We start from the raw sequence: 20,000 nt of genomic DNA on the forward strand, positions 1-20,000 counted from the left end.
CCCAGTGTGATGAAACGCTGCACACACTCATCTTTATCTACATCTAAGATTAACCTTCACTGGATCACACTTTGGACTACACAGTCCGGATGATGCGAGTCGTGTACGACCAATACTTTCTAAAGAAGGATTCAACGTAAACAGTATGGGTTCTGAACGACCCACGCCATCCGAATATAAACACCATAAGATACCTTCTTTAATTCCATATGGGTCGTCCATGACCCACAACATCCGGACTGTGTAGTTCAAATGACGTCATTGTTTATTTGTTTGTTTACACAGATAATCCTTTAAAAATTGGTCCATAGGAAGGTTCTATGGTGAGGGCCCCAAAGGGGGTGTATCATCACGATCACGGGAAGGGAAATTTTAGCTTTCACGATCACAGTTACCTTGATTTTTGTTTTCACGATCACAAACACCTTGATGAATAGAGGATCATAGAGTGATACAGCTGTGAAAAATGTACGTTGAAAATAAAATGCTTTGCAATAATGCCCATCACGATCACGAAAACAAATGACGATCACGATCACGAGACTTGATTTTTTTGTCATCACGGATCACGGGCAAAGTCCCATCACGATCACAGAAATGGAAATTTCGGCAATCACGGTCACAGAAAGGTCAAAAAACGCCAATCACGATCACGATTTTAAACCCTTTGGGGCCCTCTATGGTGTTAAAGGATTACATGAATCAAAAACTCCCCATAGTGTTAGAGATACAGACACTTTAGTGATGCTGTGGGTCGTCCACGACCCAGGAACCACAGTGAAGGTAAAAACAACAGTCATATCAATGATGATTACTATTTTTGTAATTTTTTTACAACCCCATGTTTTCATGACAGATGACACAAACTTTGTCTTGTGGAGTTGTTTAAAAAAAGATAAATTTTAAATAAAATCTGTTAGTAATAAATGTATGTGTACGCAGTAGCCTAGTGGATAAGACATTGGCCTCCTAATCGGAACGTCGTGAGTTTGAATCTCGGCCACGGCCGCCTGGTGGGTTAAGGGTGGAGATTTTTCCGACCTCACAGGTCAACTTATGTACAGCCTGAATGGCGGGGTAAAAACGGTCTTGGACGTAAAAATCCACTCGTGCAATAACACGCGTGAACGTGGGAGTTTCAGCCCATGAACACAAAAAAATAAGAAGAAATGTATCATTCTCATGTTACAACTGGGGTTGGAAAATACACACACACACACAGATTTGTATGCACACTGTCACATACACACACACATATATCTGTATGTGTACACACACACACACACACACACACACACACACACACACACACACACACACACACACACACATTCTCACAACTTCTAAATAAAGCACAGTTCAAACATCTTTATTGCTTCTGAGTGATATCTGTGCATCCTTGTTTTGGGCACAAGCAATATGTTTCTTCTGCATACATGTCTATGCAAACAATCCTAAAGTCCACTATGTCTTGTCCAAAAAAGATAAAAACAACAACAACAAAACAAACAAGTCACGTGACGCGAAATTAATACATAATTTAGTCAATCTGTCAAACTCATCGAATGAAATTGAACGCACCGCATTTTTTCACTTTATAGACAACACTTAACAGCGATGTCAATTACATACCCCAACTCTCAGTTTCATGAAGATCTGTCAAGTTCTTTTCTCTGAATCGCTCTACACATACACACAGAGACACACACCACCACCCTCATCTCGACCCCCCGTCTATTTTAACACATTTAGTCAAAACTTGACTAAATGTAAAAAAGAAACCACAGTTCTTTTAATTTGTAATTTACACGTCATTCTAATGAATTAGATTAATCTGAATGGTACAGTTCAAAGTTAAGAAATTAATTAAGACGTTTAAAGTCAAGTACAATGCATTTCTATCAATGAGGTTTCAAATCAGTACTTGTCCAAAAAAATGAATGCCCTATCTAACAACATTGTCAGGTCTTTGCATGGCAAAGACAGAATGGGCTGTATAAATTCAGACACCTAGTATCAACTTTTTTCAAGAAATTTTAGCAAGACTGAAATGGTAAAAGGAAAGATCTCCACAGCCTGGTGCACTTTACAACATTCATTTTATGACACATTTCAAGGTGTTGCATTATGTTATACATCATGTACTGCACCTACGTTCAGGTTCAGTGTGTGTGTGTGTGTGCGTGTGTGTGCGTGTGAGCGTACGTGTATGTGCGTGTTCAAGCCAACCTGACTCGGTGTCTGACCATCCAAAACTGCGTGTAATTGTCAGTGTCACTGTTTGTGTTCAAAATCGCTTTTTACGCAAACTAATGTGTCCTCCACTCTGTTTTAGTTTTGGTTCTTTGCCTTCCACTGCTCAAGTTCCTTATTTCGCAAAGCCCAAGTTGAATTAAAAAAAAATTATGGCAGAAGTCGATTGTACTCAGCAATGAGCTGCGATTTCTTCACAGCCTCCCAAGTACGCGCTGCAAAATGAAACCAGTTTCTTTCCGACAACGGTGATGGCGTCATAGGCATCCTGGGAATGGAGTACACCTGGTTCCTCAGTGACCGCAGCAAGAAGCCAAAGCTGGGGAACCCTCGGTACTCTGGCAGCGAAGTCAGTATCGATTCAGGCTCGGCTTTGTAGTACTCCATGGTTGGAAGAAGAAAGAGATTGATGTCAGAGTCACACCCTTCCTCCTTCGCCTTCATCGCTGAGACAACGTTGTCCTTGTGCATGTTCACTGCACCTTGGCAGCGCAGCTTTGATGAGCGGAAAATGTTTTGCAGTGTCAGTTTCATGTCTGTGTAGGTTTCTGGTGCGAAGTCATCTTGGATTGCTTTGTTGAGAACGAACACTACTGTGGGATGAAACTCTGGACTGTCGTCCTGACTGTTACTCTGAGATCCCTCGTGGTTGCTGGAATGTGTTTGGGGCCGTAGCATCTCAGCTGTGAGCAGAGAGCGTAGAAACATCAAGTCTGTAAACCAGTCCTGGGTTACTAAGATCACGTGACAAACAGTCATCAAGAATGAAGCAATCTGGAGCGACTGCATTTCAATACAGTTCTCTGCTGATGTGTACTCCTGGGGATACTTCTTCTCTTGTCTGATAACGTAGTCTAGTAGGGAGGAGCTGTTTGCTGGCTGTGTGTCCAGAAAGATAATCCTCTCCGGTGAAACAAACATGTCGACGCCTAGCGTCTGAAACATCGCATCTTCTCGCGTTTCTTTGACCTGAGGCTGAAAGACATAGTTTCTGTAGGGATCTTGGGCTGTGTTTCCTGCCAGCATAGACACAATCGTCGACTTCCCTGATCCCTGCAGTCCTATAGCACCAACAACCAGATAATCAGTCTGATCCACAAGGTCGTCAATTCCCGCATCAACCCAGCGGAAATTCTCATCAATGATTTTTATGCTTTGCTTCATCTCGGGTGGAGCAGCCAAGCGATTTTTCCCCGGTTCAACTCCTTGCTGAGAGGTGGAAGTATGGCGCTGCTGCTGTGTTGGGTAGGGCGCGTGAGGAGCCGGGTGGGGATGGGAAGAGTGGGGGATAGCATCACCTGGAGCTGGCCCGGGGGTGGGACCTGGAGACACGGACGAGTTGCGGTTATCATCTCGAGATCTCAGGACGACGATGGGTTTGTCACCTCCTGCTCGTTGATGCTGGCCTTCCGACTGTGAAGCTGCACCTGCTACATCTCCTGAAAGTGATTGCGTCGTACCAGAGTCATGATCTGCTGGATGTGGATGAATGGCAGCAGGTCGGGCTCCGAGAATAATCGGCGCCGGTGGCTTTGGTGTTGGTGTGGGAGACGGGTCGGTGTCTCGCGAACTCCGACTTCTCCTCTGCCACCTAGAACCTTCGGACATTTTGAGAAATCACACTAAAAAGGTCGCTTATTGCCGCTTATTCGTTCGGTTTCAGGTCTGTTTTCGTTCTTCAGTCTGGATGTTGGCCACCAAGAAACGAGAGTTATCTTTCCTGGCCTTTTTCTTAACTTCAACGCAAGAGAGTGATATGCTAATGAATTCTATATTTATATTGTTATAAATACACCATTTCTTCACGGCGGTTCGGTAGTGTAGTGGTTATCACGCTCGCCTCACACGCGAGAGGTCCTGGGTTCGACCCCCAGCCGAACCAACTTTTTTTTCGCGTACTATATTGTTTTATGCTCTTTTTTACTTTCTCAATATCATTTTCTCCGTATTGAAGCTTTAAACAAAAAGTAAATTCCATTACTGAGATATTAAAATTACCATTCCCAGTCTGTGGTATCCCCTGCTTTTACATTATTTTATTTATTTTTACAATACAAAACACCACAGTACAATACAATACGAAGCCGGGACCTGACTGCCAGTGCAATACAATACATAAAAAAATAAATAAAAAATGGTCTGAGCCGGCGTGTGGGTACAATGAACAAATGTTTTTTCTTGGATCATCACATGAAGAAAATCGCAACCTAGAACTCACATTGGCTAACTTTCAGCCATAAAAACTCAAAAACTGCCTTCAGAACACCGTGAATATCTTATCACTCCCAGTGCTTATCCACATATCGTATTTTCCGCCCTGAACATTCAGTAATTCCGCCATAATGATAATCATGCCCCCCCCCCCCCCCACCACCACCACACTACAATGATACACACACACTGGGCACACACACACACACACACACACACACACACACACGCACACACACACACAAAACCAAACAACTTTGCAAACTGTGGCACTCACTACTTATTTTAAATTACAATTAAGGTCCAACTAGAAATTAACGTAAGGCTTCACTGAGAAACGTACACGTCTTTTTTTGAGTTGTTGCTCAGTGAAAAGGCCTCACTTGCACAAGCAGCGAGATTTGTTGAATACAGGGTGACCCCCCCCCCCCCCCCCCCCAAATGCAACCCACGAAAATGCTCATAACTTCTACATCTAATGACCGCATTACTTCATATTTCGTGTTCATTAAATTTTGCGTATGCATGACAAGTCCACACAACGGCAAGTTTGTAGCCTTTCTGACTTTTGTGCTCTTTCGAAAAAATATTCGGAATTCGCCAAATGTTCCAATTTTTGACTCACATGCGAAGCAAAAGTGAGTCTATGTACTCACCCGAGTCGTCCGTCCGTCCGTCCGTCCGTCCCGGCGTCCGTCCGTCCGTCCGTCCGTCCGGAAAAATTTAACGTTGGATTTTCTTGGACACTATTAAGTCTATCAACACCTGATGTGGCCTGATGGTGTATGGTTACAAGATCTCAAAAAACATGTGCGGCAACTTGACCTCACTTCAAGTTCAAGGTCACAGGGGCCGTAATTGTTGTCTTAAAAACGACCATTTTTCACATTTTCGCATTTTCTCTGAAGTTTTTGAGATTTAATACCTCACCTATATATGATATATAGGCCAAAGTAAGCCCCATCTTTTGATACCAGTTTGGTTTACCTTGCTTCAAGGTCAAGGTCACAGGAGCTCTTCAAAGTTGGATTGTATACATATGTTGAAGTGACCTTGACCCTGAACTATGGAAGATAACTGTTTCAAACTTAAAAATTATGTGGGGCACATGTTATGCTTTCATCATGAGACACATTTGGTCACATATGATCAAGGTCAAGGTCACTTTGACCCTTATGAAATGTGACCAAAATAAGGTTGTGAACCACTAAAAGTGACCATATCTCATGGCAGAAAGAGCCAATAAGCACCATTGTACTTCCTATGTCTTGAATTAACAGCTTTGTGTTGCATGACCTTGGATGACCTTGACCTTGGGTCAAGGTCACATGTATTTTGGTAGGAAAAATGTGTAAAACAGACATACATATAATAATGAGATAAGGAAGTAAATTGGTAAATTAGTTGAGTAAGCGTTGCCTTCTCGACGTCAACATGGCCGCGAGATTCTTTTTTTTTTATTTCTATTATTATTATAATCATTATTATTCATTTTGATTCTTGACTCTTTGGAACATTAGCACGCTATCTGTTTAAAGTTTAGTAGGCAAACTTACGGAAATAATGTAACGGCAGAGCAAACAGTCTAGCTCTGTGTATCAGAAGAACAGAGATTACGGCGGTTCTGTTGTTAGCTCAATTCCATGCCGTGGTTCGTTTGGTATCACATGCATTTCGAAAAAATCACATGTTTGTGTGTGTGTGTGTGTGTGTGTGTGTGTGTATGTGTGTCGTGTGTGTGTGTGTGTGTATGTGTGTGTGTGTGTGTGTGTGTGTCAGTGTGTGTACGTGTGCGTGTGTGTGTGTGCGCCGTGTGTCAGACGGTGTGTGTGTGTGTGCGATTCTTGGTGTTTCTATGCCGTGTGCGCGCACTTGCGTGTTTGCGTTAGTGCGTGTTTCTATGTGTGTTTACTTGCTTGTGTACGCGTTAAATTGGGTAAACAGTGTCCACAGCTGAAGTGTGATTGTGTGCCAGTGTGTGTGTTTGTGTGTGTGCGTGCATATGTGCGTGCGTGCGTGCTAGCATATGCGTGCGTGGGCGTGCGAGCGGCCAGCCCGGCGGCGTGTGTCACAGTGCGTGCGTGTGTGCGTGCATACGTATGACCGGCCAGTGTGCGTGCGTGCGTGCGTGCGTGCGTGCGTGCGTGCGCGCGCGTGTGTTTGTGTGTGTGTGTGTGCCGCACTGTCTAAGTTTGTACGTGCATGATGTTCAGTGTCCTTTTTGCCTGCGTGTGTGTCTAGTTTTACAGGATGTCTGTCTCACGGTTTCCAAAGTTTCAGAAGCATATTTAACCCTGGACAAACTGAACAAATCAAGGGGGGCAGCATACACTTTTATTTTCATCTTAAGCTGTATGTTTTAGGCATTTACCAGAAGATTCACACACCCAAACCCCGCACCGCCTTCTCTCTCTCTCTCTCTCTCTCTCTCTCTCTCTCTCTCTCTCTCTCTCTCTCTCTCTCTCTCTCTGTTCCCCTCTCGCTCTCTCTCTCTTTCTCGCACCCCCCTCCCCCCCTCCCAACAAAACTGATAAAAAATGTCGCACCAACTTCAACACCCAATTCAGCTGTGCTCTGATCATTTTTCACATTTGACTCGACGTTGAGATTACCAACGATAAGTCAATCAAATACATAACAAAGTATAGACGAAGAATAAACAATGGGAATAAATGTAAAACATTAATATAAACGTCAAAATCATGCTGATAATTTATTTGACGTAGTAAAATATCATGATCATTCAATCTCATGTTTCGGTGAAGATGAATTGATGAACCATTGATAGGGGATTTCCGTGATTGTTTGTGCCTGCTTTACCTGTATTATACGTGTGTACTGTGAACAGTTGTGTGTAGGCTACTATATCTGTGTAACAAGCGTCTTTGCATTCTTCACCTGGAGCAGGGCTATTGAGCGAGTGTTGCATTGAGTCTTTGACCCGGTGAGATGGCTGGTCGGTTGGTTGGTTAATTGGTTGGTTAGTTGGTGGGTATGTTGGTGGGTCGGTGGGTCAGCCGTTCGTTCAATGGATGGATTGGTTGCTTGGTTGGTTGCTTGGTTGGGTCACTGGTTGGGTCACTGGTTGGGTCACTGGTGGGTTGTTAGGTTAGTTGTGACTATGCTGGCATTGATTTCCAGCATGCAGAATACGTTTCTTGTGTGCTGGTGTGAGCGGGAATGAGTCGGCTTGTCTGCCTGTCCGTCAGCCTGTCTAGTCTGTGTGTCGGCCTGTCTAGTCTGTGTGTCAGCCTGTCTAGTCTGTGTGTCAGCCTGTCTAGTCTGTCCGTCAGCCTGTCTAGTCTGTGTGTCGGCCTGTCTAGTCTGTGTGTCAGCCTGTCTAGTCTGTGTGTCAGTCTGTCTAGTCTGTGTGTCAGCCTGTCTAGTCTGTCCGTCAGCCTGTCTAGTCTGTGTGTCAGCCTGTCTAGGCTGTGTGTCAGCCTGTCTAGTCAGTGTGTCAGCCTGTCTAGTCAGTATGTCAGCCTGTCTAGTCTGTCCGTCAGCCTGTCTAGTCTGTGTGTCAGCCTGTCTAGGCTGTGTGTCAGCCTGTCTAGTCAGTGTGTCAGCCTGTCTAGTCAGTGTGTCAGCCTGTCTAGTCTGTGTGTCAGCCTGTCTAGTCTGTGTGTCAGTCTGTCTAGTCTGTGTGTCAGTCTGTCTAGTATGTGTGTCAGCCTGTCAAGTCTGTGTGTCAGTCTGTCTAGTCTGTGTGTCAGCCTGTCTAGTCAGTGTGTCAGTCTGTCTAGTCAGTGTGTCAGCCTGTCTAGTCTGTGTGTCAGCCTGTCTAGTCTGTGTGTCAGCCTGTCTAGTCTGTGTGTCAGTCTGTCTAGTCTGTGTGTCAGCCTGTCTAGTCTGTGTGTCAGCCTGTCTAGTCAGTGTGTCAGCCTGTCTAGTCTGTGTGTCAGTCTGTCTAGTCTGTGTGTCAGTCTGTCTAGTCTGTGTGTCAGTCTGTCTAGTCTGTGTGTCAGCCTGTCTAGTCTGTGTGTCAGCCTGTCTAGTCTGTGTGTCAGCCTGTCTAGTCTGTGTGTCAGTCTGTCTAGTCTGTGTGTCAGCCTGTCTAGTCTGTGTGTCAGCCTGTCTAGTCTGTGTGTCAGTCTGTCTAGTCTGTGTGTCAGCCTGTCTAGTCTGTGTGTCAGCCTGTCTAGTCTGTGTGTCAGCCTGTCTAGTCTGTGTGTCAGCCTGTCTAGTCTATGTGTCAGCCTGTCTAGTCTGTGTGTCAGCCTGTCTAGTCTGTGTGTCAGCCTGTCTAGTCTGTGTGTCAGCCTGTCTAGTCTGTGTGTCAGCCTGTCTAGTCTGTGTGTCAGCCTGTCTAGTCTGTGTGTCAGCCTGTCTAGTCTGTGTGTCAGCCTGTCTAGTCTGTGTGTCAGCCTGTCTAGTCTGTGTGTCAGTTCTCTCTATCTGTCCCTGCGTCCATTTGCTTTGACAGAACACGTACGCTTCATCAAAGTTTTACATTATTATGCATTAACCATAATACTTACATACTTTATCACCGTATACAATTATTATGCATTAATCATAACAATTACATATCTACTCGTTCGCGTTCATCTTCATACTTACAATAGCATAATTGTGCATTCATCGTAATATTTACATACTCATCATATTATGTTCATGCAACATGCATTAAATCAACAAGCCTTTGAGAAAAGCCCTACAAAATTAAACCACAGGCACTCGACACGAGATGGGCGGGACCTGTGCAGTGTGGGTAGGTTGAGTGACGTGCTCTCAGGACCACTACTCAATCAATCAATCAATATGAGGCTTATATCGCGCGTATTCCGTGGGTACAGTTCTAAGCGCAGGGATTTATTTTATTTTTTCAATTTTTATTCAAGGCGCAGGGATTTATTTATGCCGTGTGAGATGGAATTTTCTTTACACAATACATCACGCATTCACATCGGCCAGCAGATCGCAGCCATTTCGGCGCATATCCTACTTTTCACGGCCTATTATTCCAAGTCACTACTGTACTATAACCCGGTTGGAGAGAAGACCTTCCGTCATAGCATATCACCCTACCCGCATAACATTCAACACACAAGCCCCGCCCACCTCGTGTCATATGCATGTGAATGAACCGGCATCAGTTAGAGACACGAACACAAGGAGCTGGGACAGTTGTTGGCTTTCAGACAATTGTACTGACACCAACTGTCCAGCTGAGGCTGACCACGCCATAGGGGGCTGATGGCGCGACATTTCAACAGTCCAACAACCTGCTGGGTTCCGCTGCCCTGTCCGATGACACCGCCGCCCTGTCCGACAGAAGACTTGCCCTGTCCGACACCAGAATTGCCCTGACCAGCAGAGTTGCCTAGAGGGATGAAGTTAAACCCGTCAGTGCCGCTGCTCTGAGAATGACCACTGGAGACCACAGGATTACCGCCACCTTGGAAGCTGGTTTGAGGCGGAATGACCCCGTTGCCCTGGGGAACAAAGGAGTTGCCTTGGGGAACGCCAAGGTTTGTTTGGGGAACGTCCACGTGAGGGAGGATGGCTGGTGGCCGCTGCTGCTGCTGACCGCTGGCCGGGTTGATCTCGATGTCCGAGCAACTGTAGAACTCCTCCTGGTCGCCGCAGCCCGGGCACGACTTGCCGTCCGCCCCTTGCCCGTAGCTGTTACCTGTGAAGAAAGATTGTGTGGACATTGAAGGGATACTGCTGATCCTATTCTAATTAATTTAATTAAGCTTCCAATACGCCTACTTTTGCAAAGTGAAAGCAGTCATTTTGCACGGTAGCATTAGTTGTAACGCAAAATCATATGGTATAACTTTGGAAGCCGTTTGGGCTTTTTGGGTGTTTTTTTCTCCAATATCATTCTTTTAAGATCAAATGGAGAAGACACTTAACAGGGAGGGAGGTTGTGCGAAGGAAGGAAAAAGGCAAAACCGATGGGAAGTGTGCGAAATGGGAAGCCGTGGTGGCGGGACCCGGGCGGTGGGTCTGGGGGGTATGCGGGGAACAGGGGTAGAATAGGACACAATTGCGACAAAGATTGACAAGGATACCGTTAGTGACTGAGAAGGACAGAAAGAAAGACAGCACAGAAGGAAGCCCGGAGAAAGTAGGTAGTAGGTTCTGAAACAGACATACAGACGACAGTCATGTGGCTTCCCATAAAGAAAGAAATGCAAATGACTCGAAAGAAAGAAAAGATGAAACGAGGAAGAATGGAAAGAGGCTGCGCTGCGCAGAGAGAGCCAATCAAAATTAGTCTTCACTGCGGGACAGTTTTACACAAGAACTTACAGTGTTTATGATTAAAAGAGGAAAACTGAAGCCACATCCCACAGCATGTTTTGAAACAAAGCATAGATAAACAAAAAATTCCTCCGAGGTAGGAAAAACACCCCCGTTGGTCAAAGGGAAATAACCATTCTCACTGCCACCAACTGAGAAGGTTATTTCCCTTTGACCATTAATATGTACCTCTATAAGTCCTTGTAGAATCTTAATCCACCAATAACTCCCTAACCGTGTGTTTGACTGATCCCAATTTTTGTATGGACCGTCTCAGGAATGTATAGAACCTGTTCACTAAGTTTGGTGACGATCGGTCCGTTCATTCTTGAGATCTATATGCGAACACAAACACACAAACAAACACATCGACCGAATCCTATACACACCCCTATACCGGGGGTGTAAAAAGAAAAACAACTGACCCGAAACAGCACTACTTCACAAATCAAATGATTACTCTCAAAGTGTGTACACGTATCTTATTTGTCTCGGTTTGTGTACCTGTATGGTAGCGCCACTGTAGCACGCATTGGGAGCACGTGACGTCAGCAGGGAGCCTCAGTTTGAAGTCTGTCTTGCCGAGAGTAGTTCCAATCAACAGCTTGCTTCCGCTTCCGTCCGCCACTTGCAGTACGTGACGATCGAGGCAGTCTTGAGTGGCTTCCCTATAAAATAAAATAAAAACTTAATTTTTTCCCCCGATAGGTACCATGCGTGGACTGGGTGGCCGAGTGGTAACGCACTTGCGCTCGGAAGCGAGAGGTTGCGAGTTCGACACCTTTCCTAACCTAGGTGGTGGGTTCAAGTGCTAGTCTTTCGGATGAGACGAAAAACAGAGGTCCCTTCGTGTACACTACATTGGGGTGTGCACGTTAAAGATCCCACGATTGACAAAAGGGTCTTTCCTGGCAAAATTGTATAGGCATAGATAAAAATGTCCACCAAATACCCGTTTGACTTGGAATAAAGGCCGTGAAAGGTGAATACAGACGGGCGCAGTGGCGTGGTGGTAAGACGTCGGCCTCCTAATCGGGAGATCGTGAGTTCGAATCCCGGTCGCTGCCGCCTGGTGGGTTCAGAGTGGAGATTTTTCCGATCTCCCAGGTCAACTTATGTGCAGACCTGCTAGTGACTTAACCCCCTTCGTGTGTACACGCAAGCACAAGACCAAGTGCGCACGGAAAAGATCCTGTAATCCATGTCAGAGTTCGGTGGGTTATAGAAACACGAAAATACCCAGCATACCTCCCCCGAAATCGGCGTATGGCTGCCTGAATGGCGGGGTAAAAACGGTCATACACGTACAACTCCACTTGTGCTTAAAACATGAGTGAACGTGGGAGTCTAAGCCCATGAACGAGGAAGAAGAAGAAGGTGAATGCTCGCCTAACAGGCTCGAGGTTTACTGGCCGATGTGAATGCGTTATATATTGTGTGTAAAAAATGTCTGTTTGTCTGTCTGTCTGTAAAAATAAATTCCATCTCAAACGGCAGAAATTAATATGTAAGCACCTAGGGCTATATTTAGATTAGGCGCATAAATGTTCATAATAATAATAATAATAATAATGCGTCTTGATCGTAAAGGCCTTCCTCAATTGAGCCCGAAGTTGATTTGCCTAATGGACTTCCTCAAGTCTTTTCACTTACAAAAAACACTCAGTGCCAACGCTTCGTGCAGCAAGCTTTGCCGCGGCGGAGGAGACTTCGTGCAGTCGACTTCGCCAAATTAATATAAGGTTTTTAGCACAATTCTCATCCTCAGTTCTTGCTCAGTCTCAATGACGCTCAACACACATAGACTAACACACACACACACACACACACACACACACACACACACACACACACACACACACACACACACACACACACACACACACATGCAGGCGATCACACACTCGGGGCCGGTCAGTAGGCTAATCCCGCCGTAAGGGCAGGGGAAAGGGGAGAGCATCGTAATGACTCCAACTCAGTGGTCTTAATTACACTTGCAAAGGACAGTTGGCGACAAAACAAACCAACCAAATAAACAAACAAAACTTTAAGGGGTCAAGCACCCTGAGAATTAAAATTATGATCATCTGGTTACTCCTGTCAAACTTTAGATCTCGTAAATCTAAAACCAAATCAAAAATCAAAACCAAAACTACTGCCTAGCTGGCGTAAACAAAACCAGCATAGTTCCGATGTTTGACTCGTATAGTTCCGTTGTTTGACTCGTATAGTTCCGTTGTTTGACTCGTATAGTTCCGACTAAAGTTCTAAAGATAATGACATTTTTGTTGACATAATTATTTTGTTGGACTTACTTTTTAGGGTTGTTGTTGGGGCAAAGTTTGAATTCAAACCAGCCCAGATGATTGGCCGTCACCTCAACGGTTACGTCAATTGTCTGCCCCTGGCTGTACTTCCGGCCGATTGTCCCTGTGGCATATTTCCCGCCAGCCTCGTTATCACGTGGCCCCTGGTAAGGATCACCGCAGATTCCGCATTTGCCTCCCTGGATAGCGTACTGATTCTGAAAATGTTAAGAAGTTGATATGAACAAGATTCATTTTGCCCATATAGTTCTATTGGCATTTAAATTGAAGTGTGTGTGTGTGTGTGTGTGTGTGTGTGTGTGTGTGTGTGTGTGTGCGTGAGTATGTGTGTGTGTGTGTGTGTGTGTGTGTAAGTGTGTGTGTGTCTGTGTCTGTATGTGTCTGTCTGTGTGTCTATGTCTGTGTGTGTGTGTGTGTGTGTGTGTGTGTGCGTGTGTGTGTACGTGTGTGTGTCTGTGTGTGTGCGCGGAGTTGCTTGTGTGTGTTGTGTGTGTGTGTGTGTGTGTGTGTGTGTGTGTGTGTGTGTTGTGTGTGTGTGTTGTGTGTGTGTGTGTGGGAGGGGAGGGGGGGCTGTCTTTCAGTCTGAATGTTTGCATGCCTGTCTGTCTGGCTCTCTGGCTGTCTGTTTGTGTTTGTGTATGTCCGAGTGTCTCTGTATGTGTGTTCGCGCGTGCATATTTTCTTCGTGCTTAAACATACTTATTTCTTCTGCGTTGCTACATTGCGAGATGTCTGCCCATTGCAGGTAGCTACGATCCGTGTGCGCTAATATAACGTCCAAACAAAAGTTTAACAAAGCAAACCACCTCAAAGCTTATAATGTCGGTTGGCCAAACTGTGTTAAACCATTGTTATTCTATGTTATTCTATGTTCCCGGTGCTGCAATGAGAACAAAGTGAGGCTGATTTTATTGTTTACGAGTGATGATACACCCAACTCCATGACTACATAACTATTCTGAACGGAAACCAAACTATTCTTAATACAAATCGTACGTCAGCGTCCCTGCATGAATCTCCGAGGAAAAGGACATTTGTTTACAAGTAAGAATACCGCAAGAACACTGACTCCCAATCTATTCGGAACGTAAACTACACTGTTCGTAGCACAATTAATATTTCAGTATGCAACCTATGCTAATCCCGAAGAATCCCCGCGTGACACCGACACTTTTGGGTTTCCGGGCATATGTTGAGATGCTGAGATTTTTTTTATTCACTTTGTCATCCACCAACTTAGTTATCATAATGTTGAGATGCTCAGATTTTGTGAGAGTGTCGGTCTTTTGTCCTCGTTTCTAGTAGGTGTCATCGTACGCCAGCGGTATCACCAACGGTAAGGTCTGGTCAATATATTATTGACAACAACAAATTCGGTAAATTCATATTGACAAAGAAAAGGGCATTGCAAAGCCAGCTACCACAATTACTAAAAAGCATTTTATTTCCGACTGAAAACAACCAATCTCAGCTTCCTAAATTTGGTTTTCTAGCTGGGAGTCGGTGGATCAACCTTATAAAATGTGTGCCATCAGGGATGGTTTATACTGATCCGCTGAATTTGATAATTACCTAATGATTTTAACAATTACCCATTTACTGTCTTTTTGTGTAAAACTATTTTGGTCTTTAATTCCCAAAATTAATTCAAAACAAATTCAAGTTTTAAAAAATCAAAAGAACAGTCAGAACGTAAGTAAACGTGTACCACGAATTTGTGCGAAATCTTCAGTCAACTCTTTTTCTGCTTTTGATTTAAGATACATCAAATGAAGTAAACTAGATTAAACCAAAAAAGTCGTTTTATTTTCTTGTCTTAGTTGATTTTACTTGATTTACATTTATTTCGTTTTATTGAAAAGCTATGACCGCCAGGACTGCTGAGACATTCATCTTATACATATGCCTCAGTTTTGAATCCTTCTCCAGAAGAATAAAAAAAACAAGAAAGGTAGGTTGTTGGAATGTTTGTTATTGACAAAACAACACACAAATTATGTAATGTTTTGTCAATAACAAACGTTCCAACAACCTACCTTTCTTGTTTTTTTATTCTGAATTTTGGAACGTTGGCAGTCTCTTTGTTTTTGGATGTTCTCCAGAAGAGCTACGTAGGCTACACAATGTCTGGAGAACGAGAGAGACAGAGGGAGAGAGAGAGAGACAGACAGAGACTCGGAGAGATAGAGAGAGAGAGAGACAGAGACAGACAGAGAGAGAGGGAGAGAGAGAGAGACAGACAGAGAGAGAGAGAGAGGGACAGATAGAGACAGAGAGAGAGAGAGGGAGAGACAGACAGACAGACAGACAGACAGACAAACAGAGAGAGAGAGAGAGAGAGAGAGAGAGAGAGAGAGAGAAAGAGAGAGAGAGAGAGAGAAAGATTCAACAAAGATAATTACTGTCAGAGAGAGGAGAGGGAGGGACAGAGAAGAAGAGAAGGATAGAGAAAAAGAGCCTCCTAGGTTTTGAGAGACTGGCTCGTAGAGGAACGAACAGACAAACGGTCAAATAAACGGACAGGCAAACGGTCAAACAAACGGACAGGCAGAGATTATTACCGCAAATCCTCCACAGTACAGTGCGTTGTCGTTGTAGTTTTTAGGGGTGTTGAATCCGACTCTCCACATTGAAGAGCGTCCCGGAGGCTCCAAGAGACGACCGTGCCCATTGGCTGACTGGAGCACACAACTTAGCAGCACAAACAATGCTGTGATTCCGTGAATAAAACCCATTTCTGTTGTGGTCGCTTCTGTATACATGGGTTGACTACAAAACCTTGTTGATTTGTTGCTGTCGTTGTCGTGAAATTGTATTCTCTAACGTGTAAATGTTTCCCAGCTTCTTAAGCGTATTTATTGTTTTAAGGTTTACTTGAAAACTGCCCGACCTTTTTGTTTTGTTTAACCTAACACCGAGAAGAGACGTCTACACGGTGAAGTTGGAAGCCTGTTTTTATGGGGGTGTCCTCGCCCCCATTCTATACGGATAGTTTAGAGGTTGACCATGGGCAGCGCCATTTTGTTGTGAAATACGTCATCAGTTTGTGTACACAGGAAGGGGTGAAGGCAACATTGTTCATCTGTAGAAAGTTGTGAAATCCGTCACCCTATGGGAGGGGTGACGTCAAAATTGGTCATCACAGAGTTTGTGTAACACAGGAAGTTGTGAAATACGTCACCCTATGGGAGGGGTGACGTCAAAATTGTTCAACAAAAACATGATATGTCGCATTGTGCAGGGTCAACTGCAACAAACTCAAACCGAGCCATTCATACCTAGCTGTATTTGAGTGACTTATATACCCGACATTTTTATTTCTTATTTTTAGCACAGGTGTAGGAAAAATCATGAACCAAAATGTTATTTATTTTCTAATTTAACATTTTTTTTACAAATATGACCATGGTCTTTTAAACATACAGTGACATTAAACATTGTTATGTTAAAAAAAAGAAAAAAGAAAAAAAGCTTTTGTGCACAAATCAGAAAATACATTGTACATTTTACCTACAGGCCAAACAGTGTCTGTTGGCGGCAAAGGGCCCAGCAAGTTGCTATTTTTAGATCGATTAAAAGTTGTCAAGAACAGGCGCTTACATTTGGATGTGTCCACTGATAGTAGGTTTGGTTGTGATCAATCAGAATGATGTAGGAATAAAAATGTATGACAGTTTGGTATGATGACATGTAATTCAAATATGCTGAAATGTAATATTATACATGATATAATATTATTATGGCTGTTGCCATGACCATGAACCCCAAGAAAGGTTTAATGTTATGTAAAATCAAAATACCAAAATCAAGCACCTACTAATCTGATCTACGGTGCGGCTTGGACCTAATATGGATGGACACGCAACTCGCTCAGCCAGCCAGCGCTGCGAGACTTACAGCGGCCAACTTCGCCGCGGCGCGCTCACTGGCTCAGTATTGAACTTGCGTCAAGGCCGATGCGCGTAGATTCCCAGAATGTTTACTTTCGGTTAGATTCTTCGACAGCATTCGCAGAGGTGACTGCCGTATTGTGTACCGCAGTCAGAAGTAATTTATTACTTTTGGGAGTTTAGTAACGTGATATCAGTTTTCAATTGTTCGTTCACTTATATTGCTTTCAGATTTAACACACAAGAAACAGTAGCACGGTTTTCGTTGCGAAAATGTGCATTGGCAGTGCTACGCGATCGAATTGTGTATTATGTACACGCGGTGTTCTTCTGGAAAAGACCGCGTCAGTCGTTCAGCCCGCGAGCGGTGGGATGGGGGGGTTCACATGGTTTGTTTGTTTCAGAACCACACCCATATACACACATTTCACATGTAAACCATTTGTCCGCCCCCTGTCGATATTTATCGACTAAGTTCCTTGTTCTTACTAATAACGGGTTATGTTAAAAACAGTTTTTCTTTCTTCTCAGAACATGCAATGAAATGATCAAACGTGTAATCGTAGTGGTCGGGCCACTGAGCTGACTTCTCTGTTAGTCCACTGTCTCGGCGTGGGAAATAATTGTTGTTCGTCCAGTATCTAGTTTGCAACGGACAATAGAGTAGAATGTATTTATAAGTCAGATCTGAAAGTCACCACTCCGGATGCAACAGCTCAAATGTTCATAAATTGAGATTTTCGCCTCTAAATAGACGATTCACCACTGAAGCTCCTACGTTCGCAGCCCACGTGGTCGAGCTTAATCTCTCCTCCCTTGTAACCGACACTCTGTTTATCCCTCGACGAATTAGTGGGGATTATATAGCCGTAGGTCCCACGTGTTTATCTTATCAGTTGTTTGACGAACTTCGGGAAAGATTATTCATAACCAAACAACGATACTCTGAGGGGAGATTACTGTAAATGGGTGGGGCACCAGTACACTCCCTTGCGCCAGTGTTGTTCTTCTGGTCATTGGCACCAGGCGCTTGGAAGTCCCATTGGGTACTTCTGCTACTTCTGGCAGGTCTGACATTTCGAAAAAATGTTTGCACAAGAACTCAATAGACGTTTTCCGGAAATAACTCTGTCAGGATATTCGGCGGTCTGGAAGAGTAGGAGCCCCTTGAACTGCAGACAGGTTTTCACAACATCCGGATCACTCTCCACGCGAAATACATGTCTGCAGTTTCAGGGGCTCCTACTCCTCCAGACCGCTGATAATCTTGACAGAGTTATTTTCGAAAATCGTCTATTGACTAAAACAAAGATTACAAAGACTCGGAGAGATAAAGAATGCAGAACAATTATTGCAATGTTCAATTCTATATATGGGTATGGTCAAACGTTAGATGGACTGGGCAAAATTGACAAAACTGGTGCGCGACTTTCGTTTGTCGGTCGTCTGTTGAAACTTCTCCAGTCGACGCAATGGACACAAACGCCTGAACCAGCTACTATACATCAAACTGAACGGACACTAGACGTGTTTGTGCGTGTGTGTGTGTGTGCTGGTGTGTGTGTGTGTGTGTTTGGTTTAATGTATGTCTGTGGCACAGATCAAATGACTACCATTCACAATATGGCTGGATCAAGGGGGGGGGGGGGGGGGGGAAGTCTCGTGTTTTCGGAAGCCCCCCATGCACGCAAACTATAAAGAAAGAAAACAAGTGACGAGCGTAATGGCCCGGTGGTTAGGACGTCGGCTTCCCGCGTGAAAGGTTCGGTGTTCGAATCTTGTTCTTTGTGTTTGTTTGTGTGTGCTCATTTCTTAACTGTGACGGTTTATACACATTGTTTACACACAAACGAACATTTGAACAAAACGCATTACTGCTGGGCATCTTCTCTTACAGATAATTATCACCAAACGTCTTTGTCAAAGTTGCCTTCTCCTGCCTAACAATAATCCTGACCTATTTGTAGGTGTGGTTGATTCAAAATTGTGATCGTTGGTTCATGGACTAAAGGTTTGTACGTCATCTTGCACGTAAGGAGTGATCAGGTCGTACCGTTTCCTTTTCTTCTTCTGTAAATGTGGAAGGTGATACTAAATGGAACTCGCGGTGACGCTGTCTGTGCTGTGATGATAAATATGTATGACGTCTGTTTACAGAGTTTGTTTAAATGTATCACGGGAACTAACTTCCGGGGAGAATTTCGTTGGACTACTTTAACAAAAAAATTAAAACATGTTTTAAAGTCATGATAACCTTCAAGGAACGAACAAAACAAAAGAAATACATACAAAAGAATATAAAGCTTGATGTATTGTCACTCGTAAACAATTCCATCAGCTTCACTTTGTTCGTTCTGCAGCGCCGGGAACGTAGAATAACATAGAATAACATAGAATAACAATGGTTTTACACAGTTTGGCCAACGGACATTATAAGCTTTGAGGTGGTTTGCTTTGTTTAACTTTTGTTTGGACGTTGTATTTAATAGCGCATACAGGATCGGAGCCACCTGCAAAGGGCAGACATCTAGCAATTTGGCAACGCGGAAGAAATCAGTGTGTTTACAAATAGAGAAAAACATATTAATATAAAAGAATTAGTCTTGTTGTATGGTTATAATCACCGTAGACCTACGCACACGCCTTGTACCATGACTCACTTAGATGTCGAAGTTGTAGTGTGAGTTTCGTATTGTGAATGGAAGTTTATCCTGAAAATATCCCCCGACCAAAAAAACCCTGGCCGTCAGCAACATTTTGCGTTTAGCACCTTCAAGTGTTTTAGTCTTTGTTTCTAGATTTGTTCAAATGCGTTAGTTTGATTGATTGCTTGTTTTTTTATGTGTTTGTTTGTTTGTTTGTTTGTTTGTTTGTTCGTTTGTAATAACAGTGCCAAAACCGAGTGTGATTATTGATATAAGGTATCGAGAAAATTATTTCATGGCGCATGTGGTTACCTGCTATAAACTTGGAGAGATAGAGAGAACGAACGAACGAACGAACCTTATTACTCAAGAATGGAGATTTTAGGCTCACGCCTAGTCTTACAATCTGTCCCTGCTAAACT

At 43.8% G+C, this 20,000-nt stretch overlaps 2 protein-coding genes and 1 non-coding gene across 3 annotated transcripts; 1 reads left to right on the top strand and 2 right to left on the bottom strand.

Annotated features, from left to right (window-relative positions):
• Nucleotides 1-1,353: 1,353 nt before the first annotated feature.
• Nucleotides 1,354-3,956, bottom strand: LOC138963257 (nonsense-mediated mRNA decay factor SMG9-like). Its single transcript, XM_070335320.1, has one exon. The coding sequence runs from the start codon at nucleotides 3,859-3,861 to the stop codon at nucleotides 2,404-2,406; it is 1,458 nt and encodes a 485-aa protein (XP_070191421.1). The 5' UTR covers nucleotides 3,862-3,956; the 3' UTR covers nucleotides 1,354-2,403.
• Nucleotides 3,957-4,062: 106 nt separating this feature from the next.
• On the top strand, nucleotides 4,063-4,135 carry Trnav-cac (transfer RNA valine (anticodon CAC)). Its single transcript has one exon. It is a non-coding gene; the product is annotated as a tRNA-Val (tRNA).
• Nucleotides 4,136-8,829: 4,694 nt separating this feature from the next.
• On the bottom strand, nucleotides 8,830-16,336 carry LOC138963259 (uncharacterized). The gene is made up of 4 exons (XM_070335323.1): nucleotides 15,605-16,336; nucleotides 13,032-13,240; nucleotides 11,221-11,384; nucleotides 8,830-10,096 (listed from the first exon to the last, which is right to left on the bottom strand). Exons 1-4 carry the CDS (start codon nucleotides 15,803-15,805, stop codon nucleotides 9,561-9,563), a joined length of 1,110 nt encoding a protein of 369 aa, XP_070191424.1. The 5' UTR covers nucleotides 15,806-16,336; the 3' UTR covers nucleotides 8,830-9,560.
• Nucleotides 16,337-20,000: the final 3,664 nt, after the last annotated feature.

Source organism: Littorina saxatilis, linkage group LG3 (assembly GCF_037325665.1).
Source record: "Littorina saxatilis isolate snail1 linkage group LG3, US_GU_Lsax_2.0, whole genome shotgun sequence".
NCBI classification, from domain to species: domain Eukaryota; kingdom Metazoa; phylum Mollusca; class Gastropoda; order Littorinimorpha; family Littorinidae; genus Littorina; species Littorina saxatilis.